The 19,523-nt window shown below is 42.5% G+C and overlaps 1 protein-coding gene across 1 annotated transcript in view; it reads left to right on the forward strand.

Moving 5' to 3' along the window:
- The window catches only part of PTPRN2 (protein tyrosine phosphatase receptor type N2), a 970,322-nt gene that overhangs the window by 110,015 nt on the left and 840,784 nt on the right, over positions 1–19,523 (forward strand). The window contains exon 2 of the mRNA XM_054021089.1: positions 9,751–9,801. Within this exon, the coding sequence (XP_053877064.1) occupies positions 9,751–9,801 (51 nt within the window). The remainder of the gene's footprint in view (positions 1–9,750; positions 9,802–19,523) is intronic.

Genomic DNA, 19,523 nt, shown 5'->3' on the forward strand with positions numbered 1-19,523 from the left:
ATCTACTGGAACGAAGTGCAAGGGGGACTCCATGAGACTCCCAGCAGAAGGAAAGTGGGTGACATACCCAGATAACTCCTTCTTCAGGAAGTGGTGTGGATGGAATTATTGTACCTCCCAGAGGATGAGGCAGTGAGGTGTGTGTGGTTAAGATGGGTGGAATAGTTGCTGAGTGATGGGTGCATGGGTTTGCGAGTGTCAGTAAATGCTTATGGTGTTTAAATAGCAGAGAGTGAGTGAAGGTTATGGGCAGGGAGTGATTAGAGCCTCGAGGAGTGGGAATAGAAGAAAAGACGGGGAGATATTTTAGAAAAGAGAATGAGGAAGAAATTTGACATTGGGAAGAAGAGAGAAGCACAAAGAAAAAAAAAGGGGGAAAAGGAAGATTATTAGCCGAGTTAATGCCAAAATTAAACCAATGAAAACAAACAATAGTAGATTTTATATGCAACTGATAGGATTTGAGCAGTGTACAGAATTCAGCCACATCTCTTAATTTACATGCATATTATACTGGTAATGTGCCCCAAAACAAATCTGGTGAGCTAAGAAGAACTATACTTGACTTTTGTGCCCTGCTCAAAGCAAACTGTCCCAGCCACTTTTGCCCCTCAGTAGAGCCGTAGACTTGGTTTGTGTGTGTGTGTGTGTATGGAAGGGAGGGGGGAAATCACATGACCTGGAGTGACCAGTGAGTTCCTTCTTCAGCTGACCAGGCAGAGCTGTCTCTCATCCCACTGCTGAGTGGAGAGGGTTGCAGATTCTCACCTGTGCCAGCCCACCTCTTTAAGCCATTAATTTCCAAAGAACTTAACTCCCAATTGTTCACAAAATAAGTGATCATATTTTCAGAAGAATTTAGCATGTTGGGTGCTGAATATTGTGAAAAATCTGGATCATATTTAGGCACCTAAATGGGAGTTGAGTTCTTCTAAAAATCTGGCCCTTCATCCTTATCTTCTAATTCTTCCTTTAGGAAAACTGAAATGTACCTTATGTCCAGAGCTATTCACAGCAACTGGTAAAGATAAAAGTCTGAAATCTTGCCCTGAGGAACCTCCAGTGAGCCAAAGAAGCACATCAGACATGCCTACATTTTGTCTTCTGAGGCCCTTGCACTGTTGTTTCCATCACCAGCAGTGCTTGGAAGGAGAAGATCTTCTGGATTTTCTTTTGGAGGATACTGCTAGATGTCAGCTATATGTGAATGAGGTAGAAGCGGGTGGAACAACCTGTGTCCTTAAGAATATTAAATGACAGTTTGTACCAGCATAGATCTTAAAAAGACGCACACACACATCAAACTTGTGTTCTATTTGTGGTCTGTGCTTCTGTTGTGTCGCTTTTGTTGCTTATCAACATTTTTGATAGCATAGGTGACTTCTTAGGCTCTGTGCTCGTCATTTTCCCCATAGATGAGGTTGAAGTGATCTAGAGTCACTGATGAGCAACATATCATAGTAGTCTATGTGGCCTGCAATCTGGTTCTGTATTTCATAGATTACAAAGCCAGAAGGGACCATTGTGATAATTTAATCTGACCTCCTGTATAACACAACCATAGAACTTCCCCAAAATAATTCCTAGAGCAAATCTTTTAGAAAAACATCCAATGTTGATTTAAAAATCGTCAGTGATGGAGAATCCTGGGTAAATTTTTCCAGTGGTTAACTACCCTCACTGTTAAAAATGTATGCCTTATTTCCAGTCTGAATTTGCCTAACTTCAACTTTCAGCCATTGAATCACATTATACTTTTTCTCTGCTAGACTGAAGAGCCCACTATCAAATATGTATTCCCATATAGGTACCGTATATGCTCGTTCACAAGCCGAATTTTCTTAGTAAAAAAGGGAAGCTCCAGAGAAGGGGGTCGGCTTATGAACAGGTATAGAGAGGGAGAGGTGGGACACAGCCTCTAATCCCAACAGAGGGAGCAAGGAGAGGTGGCAGAGCCAGAAGGGAAGAGGTGGGGCCAGAATCTCTCCACTTCTGGCCACACTGCTCTCCCCCCAGCCTCCGAAGCAGCTGCAGCTCTGGGCCTGGCAGGGGTTACTTCCCTGACTCCCAGCTTCTCCCCCCCCCAAATTTCCCCAACAGTTGCTGTCCTGGCCCATCAGGGTAAGCAGCTGGTGTGCTGGGACACGTTGTTTACTTAGGTTTACCTCTGTGTCTGCGGATTCTCAAGGTAAACAAACCATCTCGGCCACCAGTGGCTTATCCTGATGGCCCATCTTATCCATCTGGGGGGGGGGGGGGGGCTGATGCTCTGCCTCACTTTGTGACCTGATCTGCTTAGAATGGATCCTTTTTGTCAGAACCCAGGAAGAGGAATGTGTTTCTCATAAAGAGATTAAAATTCACAGTCTCTGCACAGCTTGAAAAGTCCTTTCCAATACTCCTTTGCTGATTGTGTCCATAGAATGACCTTGAGTATGTTGACATAATGGGGAACAAAAATATATGGGGATAAACTAGAGGAAGAGAGAGGTTGGAACCAGTGCAGTGACAGGCCCTATGGATTCTGCCCTTTAGCTAGTTGAGAAGTGAGGGTTTTCCCCTGAGCAGAGAGTGTAATCTGTATCACGGGCTTCTTTTCTTCTTGTAGAACGTGCCAGAGAAACCAGCTGGGAGAGGAGAAGGGGATTATGCTTGGCTCAGCTGTAGTGATTGCCTCTATCAGAAGGGTTTATAAAAATGATGAATGGTTCAAATCCACAGAACAAGTGATTTTTGAGAGAGGACCACCAAACCCATCAAGTGGGGAGAATCTTGCTGTTTCTTTTCACTTGCTGAATTCTGGGTACAAGAAGCCCTTGTGCATGCGTGATTTGGTCTGGTCCTCTGAACTTCACAATGTGAGTTGTACTTCCTTTAATCAGCTTTGATTTATCTGATCTGTCATAGGCTCATTACTTGTGCACATAAACTCCTTTGGCACTCACTATTGTAAATCACTGAGAAATTAACTCTTTTTATGTTATTAATACACAAAGTCTTTATATTGTGTTAGTTCAGGTTGCTGTACACGTAGCATACCTATCACAAAACCTTAAAAGAAAGGACTGAAAAATTATTTCTTCACACAACGCACAGTCAACCTGTGGAACTCTTTTCCAGAGGATGACGTGACTATAAGGATTCAAAAGAGAGATAGGTCCATCAATGGCTATTAGCCAGGATGGGCAGGGATAGTGTCCCTAGCCTCTGTTTGCCAGAAGCTGGGAATGGGTGACAGGGGATGGATCACTTGATGATTACCTGTTCTGTTCATTCCCTCTGAAGCACCTGGCATTAGCTACTGTCAGAAAAGAGGATACTGGGCTAGCTGGACCTTTGGTCTGACCCAGTGTGGCCGTTCTTATGTTCTTATATCATCCAAAAATGAACACCTATCTATCCACGTATTTATATGGCCCTTATTGCTGTTGTGTCAGAGCACTTCACAATCATTAATGGCTTGTAGCCTTACAAATGCTGCGGTGACATAGGGAATTGACATAATAAGGCGCAGGAACAAACCATCCCAATGTGCAGAAAGAATAGCAAATATGGCAGGTGACCAGCTTGGCTTAATAGTGAAATCTTCGGTGAGCTTAAACACAAAAAGGAACCTTAGAAGAAGTGGAAACTTGGACAGATGACTAGGGAGGAGTATAAAAATATTGCTCGAGCACATAGGGGTGAAAGCACAATTGGAGTTGCAGCTAGCAAGGGATGTGAAGGGTAACAAGAAGGGTTTCTATAGGTATGTTGGCAACAAGAAGATGGTCACGGAAAGTGTAGGACCGTTACTGAATGGGGGAGGCAACCTAGTGACAGATGATGTGGAAAAAGCTGAAGTACTCAATGCTTTTTTTGCCTCGGACTTGACAGACAAGGTCGGCTCCCAGACTGCTGCACTGGGAAGCACAGTATGGGGAGGAGGTAAGCAGCCCTCAGCGGTGAAAGAACAGGGTAAGGACTATTTAGAAAAGCTGGACATTCACAAGTCCATGGGACCGGATAGAATGCATCCGAGAGTGCTGAGGGAGTTGGCTGATGTTATTGCAGAGCCATTGGCCGTTATCTTTGAAAATTGTGGCGATCAGGGGAGGTCCCGAATGATTGGAAAAAGGCAAATACAGTGCCCATCTTTTAAAAAGGGAAGGAGGAGAATTCGGGGAACTACAGACCGATTAGCCTCACTTCAGTCCCTGGAAAAATCATGGAGTAGGTCCTCAAGGAATACATTTTGAAGCACTTGGAGGAGAGGAAGGTGATCAGGAACAGTCAGCATGGATTCACCAAGGGCAAGTCGTGCCTGATCAACCTGATTGCCTTCTATGATGAGATAACTGGCTCTGTGGATATGGGGAAAGTGGTGGACGTAATATATCTTGACTTTAGCAAAGCTTTTGATATGGTCTCACACGGTATTCTTGCCAGAAAGTTAAAGTATGGATTGGATGAATGGACTATAAGGTGGATAGAAAGCTGGCTAGATCATCGGGCTCAACAGATAGTGATCAACAGCTCAATGTCTAGTTGGCAGCTGGTATCAAGTGGAGTGCCCCACAGGTCAATCCTGGTGCCAGTTTTGTTCAACATCTTCATTTATGATTCATTTGTGAGGGATGGATTGCACCCTCAGCAAGTTCAGGGATGACACAAAGCTGGGGGGAGAGGTAGATATACTGGAGAGTAGGGATAGGGTCCAGAGTGAACTACACAAATTGGGAGGATTAGGCCAAAAGAAATCTGATGAGGTTCAACAAGGACAAGTGCAGAGTCCTGCACTTAGGACGGAAGAATCCCATGCACTGCTACAGGCTGGGGACCGACTGGGTAAGTGACAGTTCTGCAGAAAAGGACCTGGGGATTACAGTGGATGAGAAGCTGGATATGAGTCAACAGTGTGCCCTCGTTGCCAAGAAGGCTAACAGCATATTGGGGCTGCATTAGTAGGAGAATTGCAAGCAGATCGAGGGAAGTGATTACTCCCCTCTATTCGACACTGGTGAGGCCACATCTGGAATATTGCATCCAGTTTTGGGCCCCCCACTACAGAAAGGATGTGAACAAATTGGAAAGAGTGCAGCAGAGGGCAATGAAAATGATTGGTGGCTGGGGCACATGACTTATGGGGAGAGGCTGAGGGAACTGGGTTTATTTAGTCTGCAGAAGAGAAGAGTGAGGGGGGATTTGATAGCAGCCTTCAACTACCTGAAGAGGGGTTCTAAAAAGGATGGAGCTTGGCTGTCCTCAATGGTGGCAGATGACATAACAAGGAGCAATGGTCTCAAGTTGCAGTGGGGAAGATCTAAGTTGGATATTAGGAAAAACTATTTCACTGGAAGGGTGATGAAGCACTGGAATGGGTTACCTAGGGAGGTGGTGGAATCTCCATCTTTAGAGGTTTTTAAGGCCCAGCTTGACAAAGCTGTGGTTCGGATGATTTAGTTGGGGTTGGTCCTGCTTTGAGCAGGGGGTTGGACTAGATGACCTCCTGAGGTCTCTTCCAACCGTAATCTTCTATGATTCTATGAATTACTATCCTAAATGAGGCACAGTGCAGATGAAGCGACTTTCCCCAGGTCGCACAGGGAAGCCTGTAGCTCTGCTAGGAATTGAACCCTCTCCTGAGTCCCAGGACCAGTGCTCTCTCCACTAATAGACTGTCTTTTTACCTGCTTTGCCTCCACCTGGACACATGTGCCTGAGCACTGGGGCTATATCTACACTAGAAGGAAAGGTGTACTTTTAACACATTAAGTAACAAACAATGTTAAAATCCTAGTGTAGGCAAGGCAGCTGTAGTTTAACGCACAGCGTGTACTTCAACATGCTCACCCACTAGGATTTTACCACATTAATTAACATATGTTTAAAAGACCCATACTTTTTTTCTTGTGAGGACAAAGCTTATATGTGAACTCCAGATATCAGTCACAAACCTTAATTTTGCTCAGTAGGGATGACAGAAGTCCCTAATTGCCTCCGTCCTTGCCTATCAGACTTCTTCATCTTCTCTGTACAGTACTGGAAAATTGTACTTATGCATAGGTGGAGAAGGGCCTAGACCAGTGGTAGGCAACCTGCGGCCCGTCAGGGTAATCCGCTGGTGGGCTGCGAGACAGTTTGTTTACATTAACCGTCCGCAGGCACGGCCGTCTGCAGCTCTGAGTGTCCATGGTTCGCCGTTCCCAGCCAATGGGAGCTGCAGGAAGTGGCGTGGACTGCAGGGATGTGCTGGACGCCGCTTCCCGCAGCTCTCATTGGCCTGGAACGGCAAACAGTGTCCACTGGGAGCTGTGGGTGGTCATGCCTGTGGACGGTCAATGTAAACAAACTGTCTTGCGGCCCCCCCCAGAGGATTACCCTGATGGGCCGTAAGCGGCCAACGGGCCACAGGTTGCCCACCACTGGCCTAGACCAAAATGGACCTTTTCAGCCAGTTCAGGAGTGGGCCTCCTTAGCCAGCTGAATAGTTTCATGGTGATCCTGGTTTTAAATTGCTTCTGTATTTCATTAGGGCTTGGGGTAATTGCATCAACTTTTCATGTTTGGCTGGAAGTTAGGTGGGAGGGGAATTGTTTTGCTGGAAAATGAAATGTATTTTTGACCCTGTAATGCATGAACTGAATGAAGTGTCTGCTGGATATAATGCCTCTTCACTCTTTGAGAGTTACTTATTACCATCATTAGTATTAGTAGGTAGATGATATTTAAAGTGAAACATTATGCTTCTTAATGTTACAGCAAATAACAACAAAAATAAATTAGCAGTTAAATTAGCATATTGACTGGCTGGGTGAAGTATGTCTAGCATTCAACTCTGGTAATGAATAATTTGAAATATCACATATCTCAAGGAGGCTTGGAGGTTTTTGTAGAGTTTTTACAGTAATCGAGGTTGGGTATGGTTTGCCCTACACTGGGTTTATTCATTTTCACTTCAAGGCATTGACTTTCAGAGTTAATTGAATCAGATGCCTCATTCTAATCAGCATCTAATAGTCAACTGTTATTAAAAGAAAATGTAAAGCAGTATATAATCAGTTTTCCCCTGTGCTCTTTATGGAAAATAGTTTGATAATGCAAAATAGATCAAGCAAAATTACAGAGTGCATTTGAGTCATATATTCACACTGATGGGGCTTTGCTGTTTCCATTTTTCACTCTTAACATGCTCGCTTTGTTGATCATAATTTAGGCCTTCTCTGGGCCTTTCCACTTTTTAATAAATACTGATATGTTAGAACCTGACTCAGTGCCTCACTGTACAATCACCATTCTGTTATGAATGAATCCACTTGGTGGGTCCCACCATGCTGCCAAGTCAATAAGGTAGAGTCTAGTCACTGTTCGTAGCTCTGGGTCTATGGGGCATGTTCCAATGACTCAGATCTCTTGTCTGTCACCCTTCTTTGGGATGTGGGGTGCTGATGCCCTAGGCCCAGAAATCAACATCTGAGAATTCCTGAACACCCCACCTCACCCCAATCACTTACATACGTCCCAGAGCTCCATTTGGCTGTGGGCATTCCAGGCTTTTAGTTTAATCCCTTTAGGGATAAAGTGACAAGAAGTCAAGGACCCCTTAGCAAAGGAATTCCTTAACCAGAGAAAATTTACTCTTAGAGCACTCAAGCCCTGAGATGCACCCTCCCCTAGTCTCGTCTCAACCCTTCTGAGAGTCCCAGGTTCATCATTGTTTCAGGCTGGGCAGAAACCCCTCCTGCCTCTTCTCTTCTGGAAGTCCTTCTTATGTGCAATGATGGTTGGCTCCCTGCACAGAGCAGGACTTTGCTGTTAAGTAGGCCCCTCCCCACTCATCCTCACTCCGTGTGCCCTTGTGTAGAAAATCAATTATTCCATAGGGACTGGTAGTTGAGAGACAGTTGATGGCTCTAGATTGATGAAGGGTGAAACATGTTTCCTGGGGAGAGCATCTGTCTAGAATTCATCAGAACAGGTTTGCCTTGGGCAAGTTAAGACCTGTTCAACACGTAATACGAAACGGAGTTCATAATTTGAAATAGCTGTGTACTTCTTTGTCATACTGTGCATGCAGAATCCATCCATGTATGTGTGTAAAGTGCTGTATGCATTTTCATTTCATTTCTTCAGCCTACAGGAGATACCAAATTTAGGAGCATAGCTGAACGTGTGTGTGTGTGTGTGTGTGTGTGTGTGATCATTGTTTAAGCTTTCCCTCACCAATGCTTGATATCCTTCCAAACCCTTTCCCTTTCAAGGAAGAGGCTCAGGATTTCTACACTAAGGCTTTCACTCACTCTAATTTAGAGCAGCTGACTCCAGGTATCTCCCTATGATCAAAGAAATGTAGTAATGATATCTGCACTTCCTCTGCATCTGGGGAGGCAGGTAGAGTTGGGAATAGAGGGAATTTGCTTCAATTGTTAGTCCAGGTGCTGAGAGTTAAATGCCCTGTTCTGGTGTTGACTCACTGTGTGGCATTGGGCAAGTCAATTTAATCTCCAGGACTCCATGTGCCCATCTGTGCATCTGAGGCAATACCTGCCTCTCAGATATGTTGTGAAGCATAATGTTTGTCAAGAGATTTGAGTTCTGTGTGGAAGGCATGACCTAAGTTCAGAGTATAGTATATTTTGAGTGCATCCTGTCCTAATTCTTTATATAGTTGTCAGGTTTGATTGTCAGGAGATGGAATAATTAGTGCACTGAAGTCCTGGACTAAGACAAACCGGGGCCCTAGGCACAGCATGATGCCTCTACAGTGAGACTCTCCACCTGAACTGTGGCCCCCACTTGGAGTGAGTGTGGTAGGGGCAGCATCGTGGAGACCCCTTTTCTCCTTCCGGGAATAGCATCAGGGGCCCTTTCTAAAGGGAAGTAACAGGGATAGTAGTAGGACTCCCACTACTGAGAGTAGTGAAGTCAGCAGTAGGGGAAAGTAGGGAAGAGTACTTACCCCAGCCATCAGTATCTATCTGCATGAGTGGGTGGGCTGGGACAGTCCTCTGTTTGGGTGTTGATGGCAGAGGCCCTCAGAACAGTGAGTCTGGGAGTTAACACCCCACTGAAATAAGAATTGGGCAGTTCACTTCTCTCAGAGCTATTGTTCCAGGCTGTCTGCAAACTGAGGCAATGAGGCAGACACTGCTGCATTGGCACCCTCATCCCCATTGTCAAGGTTTTCTCTGCACCATAATCTTACATTTATGTTTTTAAACGACAGCTGGTAGTCTGATATAATCACATGACCAGGAGTGGGGCCATAGGCATGGCCTTATGCTGTCAATGCCTAATCCAGCCGTCCTGCATTCCACCTCTTACTGTTCCCTTACCTTCTGAAAGCAATACTTGCCTGATTACCAGCTTCAGCTTACCTCAAATAGAGTATATTGAAATTCCATGTTACACTATCCACTAGGGCTCTGTGCTGGTCTCAGCATACTCTCATTTGGGATGGCACCTAAACGGATGAGCAGAATATGAGGCTCTTCATATTATTGGCAGGAACAAGGAAGATACAATCATTTGTAGAGCAGGGACCGGGAGAAGTGGGCCGAATGCTATTCTGGAAGTGTACATTTAGTGAGAGGAGCTTTCTGACAAGCCTGTTTCCATGTTCTTGATTTTCTGTACTGCCACATTTAGAAACCTAAGGTCAAGCAAATGTCTGCATCTCACTGAGGATTTAATAGCCTAAGAAGTCTGTAATCTACCAATTATCCACAGTTCGAAAACTGTACTGATTTTACCTTTCCGTTGTGTTTTTAGGTTGCCTGTTTGAGGATGACCTTTGCAAACCTTTTGAGATCTGCATAAATGGTAAGTCTGAGTGATGTGTTTTGTTGACCTGTCTGTCCTCTGTATAATTACAGTCAACTTAATAAGCAAAATCTAAGTTATGAGTAAAGTATTTTATATCAAACTGCTGATAAGTAGTTGTTAGGGTGAGTTAAATGGAGTTTTATTCCTCTTGGCTTTAGACAACATCATGACTAACAAAATTTCCTGGAAATAATTAGAAATAAAGTTAAGATATTTTTATTTCAATGTATCTAACTTTTAAAACTGTGACAGTCTAGCTTGAAAGTAGCAGTTCCATCAGTTGGAGTTGGAGTTTTACCTTTTTAGACTATAAGTGTTAAGTAATCATCAGCCTTGTTTTTTTCAAGACAAGTTCCTTTATTATCTCATAAGAAAAAGGAGGGCTTGAAAGTAATCTTTCTCCCTCTGCTGAGGATGCTACCATGTTTTTCTGAATATACTGCTTCCTTGTCCTTTTGCCTGAACTAACCCTACAGCTGCATTAAGCAGCTTCCTCCTCCTCTCCCTCCTACCTTCCCTGCAGTGAAACAAGAAAACAGACACAACACTGAGTGGGTGGCTGCAGATCAAAGTCCACTAGAGTGGCAAAAGCAACCACTTTGGTCTCATTCCAGGGTTGTTAATGCGCTGTATGAAATCACTGCTCTCCTGAGGGACCAGTATCTTTACAGGGTTGCCTCTAACTATTTTTATGACTGCAAACTGGTACAATACATAGATTCATAAATATAGCTTAATTACAAAGTATAATACATAGGATTTTTGTCTTCATGAAGGAGTGGCACAAAATACAGTCAGAAGACTCCTGTTTGTTTTAAGCATTCAGGCAGAACAGTCAATACTGTTATCTTTTTAATATAGCAGTTTGTAGGCCCTGATACAGAAACAGATTTAAGTGTGTGTCTAACTTTAAGCACGAGTACTCCCACTGAAGTCAATGGGGACTGCTCATGTTCTTGAAATTAAGGTATGTGCTTAAGTACTTTGCTGAATCAGGTCCTTTAAACAAATAGTGAAAGTAGGGTTACCATATTTCAGCAAGCAAAAAAGAGGACGGGAGGAACCCCACCCTAGCCCCACCCCCGTCCTGCCCTAGCCCCGCCCCTGCCCCTCCCACTTCCCGCCCCCCTCAGAACTCCCAATCCTCCCCCCCCGCTCCTTGTCCCCTGACTGCCCCCTCCTGGGACCCCTGCCCATAACTGCCCCCCAGGACTCCACCCCCTCCCTAAGCCTCCCTGCTTCTTGTCCCCTGACTGCCCCCTCCTAAGACCCCCCCACCCTAACTGCCCCCCAGGACCCTACCCCCTACCTGTACCCTGACTGCCCAAAACCTTATCCACCCCCCAGAAAGCCCCCTCCCGAACTCCCGACCCCCCCCCGTCTCTAGACTGCCCCATCCAAAACCTCCCTGCCCCTTCTCCGACCCCCTGGCTCCCTTGTTGTTGGCCTTCGCCTAATGTCTCTGTGAAGTTGCTCAGGAACGGCTTGAGCCGTTCGTCCCGGCACGCTGGGCAGCAGTGGCGGAGGAGCTGGGGAGGAGCTCCAGACTGCCGGAGGCGATCTGCGAATGCAGGGAGAGAGGGAGTGATCTCTGCTGCAGGGGAGAGGAGGAGGGGCTCTTTCTGGCTGTCGGAGCCCCATGTAAGTGGCACCATCTGGCCGGCTGCCCTGTTAGCCGCGCGTGCTCTGCGGGGGAGGGGGGAGGGGAGAGGGGAGTCCGGACATTTACAAATTCCCCCCGACGCTATTTTTAGCTCAAAAAGCCGGACATGTCCGGGGGAATCCAGACGAATGGTAACCCTAAGTGAAGGGAATAAGAGAGAGAGAGATGAAAAAATAAGATAAAATAAATACAGAGAAAGTAAAGATGCGTAAGTTCCCCAACTCCCCCTCAAGTTTAATTCTTTAGTAAACTTCCTAGTTTACCTGGTCTTTTGTGGCTATTAAAATGATCTGAAAAAGAACACCTCATGTGATCAGATTTGTGTGTCTGATCCAGAATATAGCTCCACAGTTTTGTACAGTGTTGGATTTTCAAGCATATCATACGCTTTTTGTCCAATGACTAGATGGAGATTTTCAAATGAGTATTACCCTTAACTGGGCAGTGAGATTGTACACTCTTATATCCAGCAAAGAGAGTCCACCACACTCAAGAGATTCATGCAAAAAGGGACACCGTTTTAACTGCATACATCTCGTTATTTTTTTTAAAATTGCAAATGTGTGTGTATCTATAATGTCTTTTTATCTTTCTGTGCCCATTTTAGTGATTTATGGTGAGATTTTGAATAGCATTAACTTTAGCCGCATTAAAGTCAGTGGGAGTTTTACCTTTGTTTTCAGTGGGAGCAGAGTTAGGCCAACTGTGCTCTTTTGAAATTCCTATTCTTATTTTTCCCTAACCAAAGTTGATAAAAGTAGACCAGTGACGATTAAGCACCTCAGTCTCTGGCATTCACCAGTGACTGATTTTAATTTTAAAAATGTGCAGGGATACCATCAGGTTTTTTACAACCACTGCAATGTATGTCATGTTTTTGCCCTAATCTGGGTGAATATTCTCTAAATTATAAATGCATATATACGACAAATAAAAAGCCACCATTGCTGACAAATTCATAAAACAACCTTAGTAGCAATATTTTTGATGGACCCACACAAATGTTTTCAACTCATGTGCCTTTGTCTTCATCCAATTAATAAACGGTATTAACAGAATTGTGCTGATGTCATCAATAATGCTCATGGGGAAGTAAATAAATTGGAATCAAAACCAAAAAAGACAAAGAAAGTCAAACTTATTTTTAAAACATAAGGAAAACCATCAAAGTTTGTAAAAGAGAAGGATCAAAATCATTAAGGAAATTAATGTTATTTTCAAGGATCTGAAGAGGATGGATATTGAAAGATTCAAGTAAAACAGGAATTGGGGAAATGAAAAATAAAATATACTAGGCAATGCCTCTTTTTGTATTTAACAGAAAATGTGAGAACTTCTTACTTTTGAGCACTACCCTCTCCCCCAAGCTGTTTTTTGTATAACTGTGTGTTTGAAATTCTCCATATATTCCTGATGTCTGCAAATTGTACCCAGAGCCCTGAGAGCTGTAGGATTTAAATTTTTCAAAAGAAAGTAACTTAGTTAGTTTTCCAGCACAAGTGGATTTTTTTCTAAAAATTAAATTGGGATAAACATTGGGATAAACATTCCTCTCGATTAAAGAAAAGGAGAATTAAAAATAGCTTTGTATTGTTAAAATAATAATTGGATCACAAGTTCCAGTGTAAGGAGCTGAGAGGAGAGGGGTTCATTCATCACATCATATACATGTGTTAGGCCATATGTCACCAGTCAGTGCAGGAACTGCTGTATATTTGTCTGTGCAGCAATCAGCGTTATATCATGTATAGGGCCCTACCAAATTCATGACCATGAAAAATACGTCACGAACTGTGAAATCTGGTCTCCCCCCATGAAATCCGGGGGAGACCAGGGTTATACTATACAGATTTCACGGGGGAGACCAGTGTTTCTCAAATTGGGAGTCCGGACCCAAAAGGGAGTTGCAGGGGGGGTGTCATAGGGTTATTGTAGGGGGGTTGTGGTTTTGCCACCCTTACTTCTGTGCTGGCTTCAGAGCTGGGCGGCCAGACAGTGGCAGGTGCTGACTGAGGGCCCAGCTCTGCAGGCAGCAGTACAAAAGTAAGGGTGGCAATATCATACCATGTCATCCTTACCTCTGCGCTGCTGCTGGCCATGGTTCTGCTTTCAGAGCTGGGCTCCTGGCCTGCAGCTGCTGCTCTCCAGCTGCCCAGCTCTGAAGGCAGCGCTGCCATTAGCAGCAGCGCAGAAGTTAGGGTACCAGTACAGCAACCCCCCCATACAATAACCCTGCAACCCCCCAACTCCTTTTTGGGTCAGGACCCCTGCAATTACAACACCATGAAATTTCAGATTTAAATAGCTGAAATCATGAAATTTAAGTTTTTAAAAATCCTATGATCATGAAATTGACCATAATAAACCGTGAATTTGGTAGGGCCCTAATAATTTATAAAGGCCTTTTTTGGCCTCAGGGCTGAGTTCTCATTTGCATTTGCTTAGTTACTCCTGCAGAACTCAAGCGATATTAATTTTCTTCCATAAATTTTCTATCAGTTTTCCTGAACTGCACTTACTCAACAAGTGGTTTAAAAGGAGTGTATTCTTTTATGTTTGCCTTAGTGATATGAGGATTAGCCAAGGAAGAAGACTTTGAGTGTGCTTTCTGGATTTTTCATTGAGACAGGCAGGATTTGGGGTGAAAAGATTTAGATGCCATTTGATTTTACATCCTTCAAGTCAGTTCAATGACTGTTTCTTTATCTGTAGTATGGGGGATAGGATACTTACCACCTTCGTAAAGGGCTTTGAGATCTAGGGATAAAAATTCTGTGTAAGAGCTAGGTGGTATTATTATTTCTAGCCATTAATAGAAAAGTGGAGAACATTACTTGGAATTCTATAAAGCTGAAGAATGGATGTTCTCACATAAGCATCTGAGTTGTTACATGAAGAAAGAAGCAGATGGATAAACAGTTTTGAGATTAACAGGAGTTGGAGTACGTGCAATAAATGAATAGCAAGGCAAATAAGATCAGGAATTGGGGGTAGGGGAGAGTAGGGCACGTGTGTGCATGTTAGACATAGCGTGAATGAAGCTTCAGGAAGGAATTTTCAGAAGAACTCTGAAAGCAAATGGCATATACGTCTGTTCAGAACATTTCCTGTAGCTGTATATTTAAGGTTCTTCTAATCCGTTTTTTGACTGAATATTTGGAAAATGTCATGTTTTATTTTGCATCAGACATGATAAGTAAAGCAGTTTATGCAAAACATCAGCTTTCTGCTGCTGTGCAGCTATCAAATTACAAGATTTAAAGCAATATTTTAGATGCTGATAGAAAACAGCAACCAAGCATGTCTTGTCCTTTCTTATAAAATAATAGTGTGTGCTGTGTACTGGTGTTGAGGTAAACAGCAGAGGGTGTAGACAAGGCTGTTAGTTTGAAAATAGGGCTTTTCTGTGTTCCTCTCTAATATCTGAGTTGCTCATGTAGAGCACTGGCATTATTTCCTTTAGGTAATCTCCAGATCATTTGCTTCAGCCTCAGTATCTCCCTGCTGCTTTCATATCCTTCCTTAGATGGCCACCTCTTCACTTCCCATCAAGGGAGCATTTATAAAGCTAGGAGAGTTTTATTAATGGAAGATGCAGTTGTTGCAAACCTCCTTGCAGCATGAAACCATAACAGGGATTGTGCAGATAAGATCTGATTGCAGAAAATAGCTCTGTGAAGTGAACCAAAAAAGTTAATTAACTATAGTGGCTGGCACACTGTATCATTAAGTCAAGCCTCATTGACAGCAACTAAACCTCTCACAGGAAGACACGGTCTAATGTCTGAAATAGTGTTTTTAGATTCTGTGTCCCTGAAAGCCTGTATAAACAGTTAAGCACAGCTGAATCAATAGTGCTTTATATATGCAAGCTGCACTTGTTAGAGGGGACTTCGATTAGTATAATATATTGAAGTCTTCCAAGCACGACAACTTAGAGTCATGAGCCTTTCCAAGTTTGAATGTCTTCAAATAGTTTAGAATATTAATGTCTTTTTTCCAAAGCTGCAGTGCTTCCATGAACATTTTGGGATGTTAGTGATTGCGTGTGTTGATGACAAGCCATAAATGGTAAACATGTGCTACAGAGGATAAGGGAATAGAGTAAGGATCCCTGGAGCGGTTTCTTGCACTTAATGTGTTATGCTTTGAGGTTTTCCAAATCATCAGCTAATAGGATGGAATTGTGCAGCACTGTTTAGCACATGTTTACAGCTATATCTGTATTGACAAGGCATTTCTGTTAGAAAAGGTACAGAGTTTTTGTAGAATGACTGTATAAATTTGTGTACGAGCTTCTCAAAGCTTCTCAGTAATCATCAGTGTTTGTTAAATCCAAATTCAGGCTTCTGTTGAAATACTTCAAATAGCACTGGCACATGCTTTGATCTTATAGTATAACATTTTTCATCCAATTATGTCAGAATGCTTTCCCAGTAGAAATGAAGATTAACACCAGCTCAGGAAGTACTGGAGATCTCAAAAGTAAATTTGATGTTGAGATTTTCAACCTGACTTTCAGAAAAAAAGTACACATAGGTTTAGAATTAGTATCCAAACTAAGCTATTTACATCTGGAAGTTCTCCCATAACCACTTGTGATGCACAGAGATCGGGGGTGGGGGGTGGGGTGCTGGATCTTACCTGAGATCAAATAATTTTTAATATTCTTTGAGTAAACAGGGGAGACTTATCAAAATACAACATTAAATTCAAGAAAGGGGCACCCTTGTGTGTCTACTGTTATCTCTGACAAATAGTTTTGGTCACATTGTATCCTAAAAGCTAAAGGATAATTAGCAGTTACATGGTGCTTGAGATCTTCAAAGGATTTTATGTACACCTTTACCTTACAAGGGATTGTGAGGATTAGTTAAGTATTTTCAATTGGGGAAGTAAACACAGAAAGATTAACTTTGGCCCAGATTTTCAAAACTGGTCTCTGAATATTGGATACCTCATATTAGACCTAGATGTCTGGTTGGAGAGTCATTTTCTGAGTTCTTCTTCATCTGTTCCAAAGCACCTTCTGCTCTGTTTACAGTGACCTCTGCTCTCTCTCTCATTGAATTATACAGTTCTGTCACTATTACTGGTCAGAGTGTATGTGAAGAATTTCAGGGAACTGATAAAATGGTTTTATCTGATTTATCCTCAGTATGCCGTGCAGGGCCAGCTGCGGGGCCCGATTCGAATACCCGGCGGCTGTCCGGGTCTTCAGTGGCACTTCAGTGGCGGGGGGTCCGCTCCGTGTTTTCTGTGGCACTGAAGGACCGCCCCCGCCACCAAAATGCCGCTGAAGACCCGGATCAGACCCCCCGCTGCCAAAGTGCCGCCGAAGACCCGGAGCGGACTGCCGCCGGGTGAGTAAGGCATAGGGCCCTCTTAGGCACGGGGCCCTCTTTGGTGCAGGGCCCGATTCCGGGGAATCGGCCTAAAGCCAGCCCTGATGCTATGCAAAACTATATTTGGCTTTATCTTCTCTGCTAAAATGTTTGTTTTTTTTAACCTTGGGGTAATTAGTGTGCGTGAGCTATCCCCAGTAAAAACACAGTGAAGACACTGCATTTTAGTTTTACTATGCAATAAATTAGGTGAGGTCAGCACTACACCCCCACCTCGGGTTGACCTCAGAAAGATTACCTCACTGTAAAACTTGGGTGGCTTGTCTTCCCAATGTTTTTACCTGGAGCTCACTGCACACATTAGTTACCCTAGGTAAAAATAACACTCCATTTTTAGCAGTGAAGATAAAGTCTGGCTCTCTTCCAAACAGGAATTTTGTATGTTGGTGCTATTACAATGACTGATTGAAACTGACTAGGTGCAAGATAGTGATGTTACTAGTGGGGTAGAAATTCAAGAATTTAGGCATCGTCTTTGATTGCAAGCTGAAAGAGGAAACCCAGGTTTAATGGCGCTTCTAAAATATTTGAAAGTTATGCTCTATAAAGAGAGGCCCTATTTATGATAGGTTATACCCTTTGTGACATCTAACATGTGACCTACTTTATTTGGAGTTACTCTTGAGAATCACTCATAGCTGTAGCTCCTGCAGAACACAATAGCATGATGACTATTGGTGGACCTTCATTCATGCTCCAGGAGCAGCACTGCCTTCCCACTATGCAGAAGCAAGTGAGATTAAAGAAGTATGAAAAACTGTAAATAACACAGAATTAGTCTCCGTTAGGTTTCCTCTGTATCCCTGTGTCTTGTCCTGGTGATTAAACTTGACATGTTTGGAACCACTGCTGAACATTCCACAGTGTTATTTCAAGTGGACAGGAGACAGAGCCTTCTCTGTCAAGGGCACATGCAAAAGTACAATTCTGATATAATTCAAGAAGCGTTTGTGTCCCTCTGAGTTTTGTTTTTTACATGGGAGTATATTGTCTGACTTGGTAAATTATGGCCTGGGTTGGGTTGGGATAGTGTTTTGGTGAGTGGAATGGTGCATTATTTATTGTGTGAGTTTAAAGGATTCTGGATTTTGATTCAGTACTGGTTTTATATTAGGCCTTCGGTTTTTAAGGGGTTCTAAAATATTTTTGTTAGTTGCCCAGTGGCTTTTCAATATAGGGCATCACAGAATAAAAATAAGTAATTATTTAATACCTCTTTCCAGGGTGGATAAAAATCAATGATATTTTTAAAAAAAAATCAGATTTTTTGATAGGTTTTTCCCCTTAATTTTATCTAAAGATAGTTTTAATTAAGATACATTATAGCTCAAAGATATCTCATCATGGAATAGAGATTATAAATTCTAATTCTATAGTATGAGACAATATATTCATGTAATTTTTAAGAAAAGTTTTGTAAATGAGTTCCAATAGTTCATGGATTAGGGACCCAGTTTTATGGGGTTCCACGGGCTTCTGTATAGATTATTTAGGTTAATCTTTCTATCTACCCAATGGGACTCAGTGCTCAGTCTAGAAGATACCATCAGAGATGCTTAGTTTTGCAGGTCTCAAACTGTGGATTTGTATCTCCAGAGGTAACATGCTTGTTAACAGCAAAAATGTTTTTAAATAAATAAATACTATATAGAGGTCAGAAATAACAGACCTCAACCCTACTGTCCCTCTGCAAATTTGTGTACACAGAATCAATCCCTTACCTCTCTCTAAAAGTGCAAAGTTTCAAAAAGTTCAATGAATAGAAGATTGTTGGGGGTGGACAAGGAGAAGAAGTCTGGAGATAAATGTGAGAAGTGAGGGACATATGCTTGTTTTGTTAAAGTATTATATGTTTGCTGTTGAAAAAAATCCAGAACAAAATCCAGTTGTTGTTTTAGTTAAATAAAACAATTTAAATGTCTGTCTGGTGGTGATCTCCTCCTAATACAGCATGGCAAGAAAATCCTCCAAATATTAATGATTAACCTGTTGAATTGGAGATAGTACACCTCCCAAAAAATCATTCATTTTCTGATATAGCTGTAAAACTAATCTGAAAAATAAATCCCTCTTTAAAAATGTATAGTGTGTACCTTCTAAAAATGAAACCTACATCTATCTCTGAGTTGTGAAGAATATGTATTAAGGTTATAACAACCAACAAGAATGCACTTTTATGTAGAAAACCATGATTAAATTGAGTCTTCCTGATTAGTGATTTAAATCAAATCCACCCTGCCTCTTTTCCTCTGCGCCCCTAATTCCTGGTCAGAACTTGCCAGCCATATTATGTATTGAGGGACTGTGATATGGACAAGAGTCCAAGACTGAGCCTCGCAATTTCAGTCTCATTTTAGATTAGGACAGAATTTCTAATGTTTTGAAGTGCACTATTCTGCTAGAACCACTACTGCCTAAGCGCTAGATGTTTTTGGATGGTTATGAAACTTTCACTTTCAGAAGTATACAATGTCATTTTGATACTAGAGGATAACATGTGATTCTCTTGTACTTGCTGCTTTCTAAAATCCATCCTAGCTAGTTAACGTATAATTTAGAAAAGCCCTGTAAGGTATGAAAGATGTATAATTTAAAATATTTTGGATATATTAGGTTTGTTAATGGTTTTAATGTACCCATGTGTGATTAGC

The sequence above is a fragment of the Malaclemys terrapin genome, chromosome 2 (assembly GCF_027887155.1).
Source record: "Malaclemys terrapin pileata isolate rMalTer1 chromosome 2, rMalTer1.hap1, whole genome shotgun sequence".
Taxonomy (NCBI): domain Eukaryota; kingdom Metazoa; phylum Chordata; order Testudines; family Emydidae; genus Malaclemys; species Malaclemys terrapin.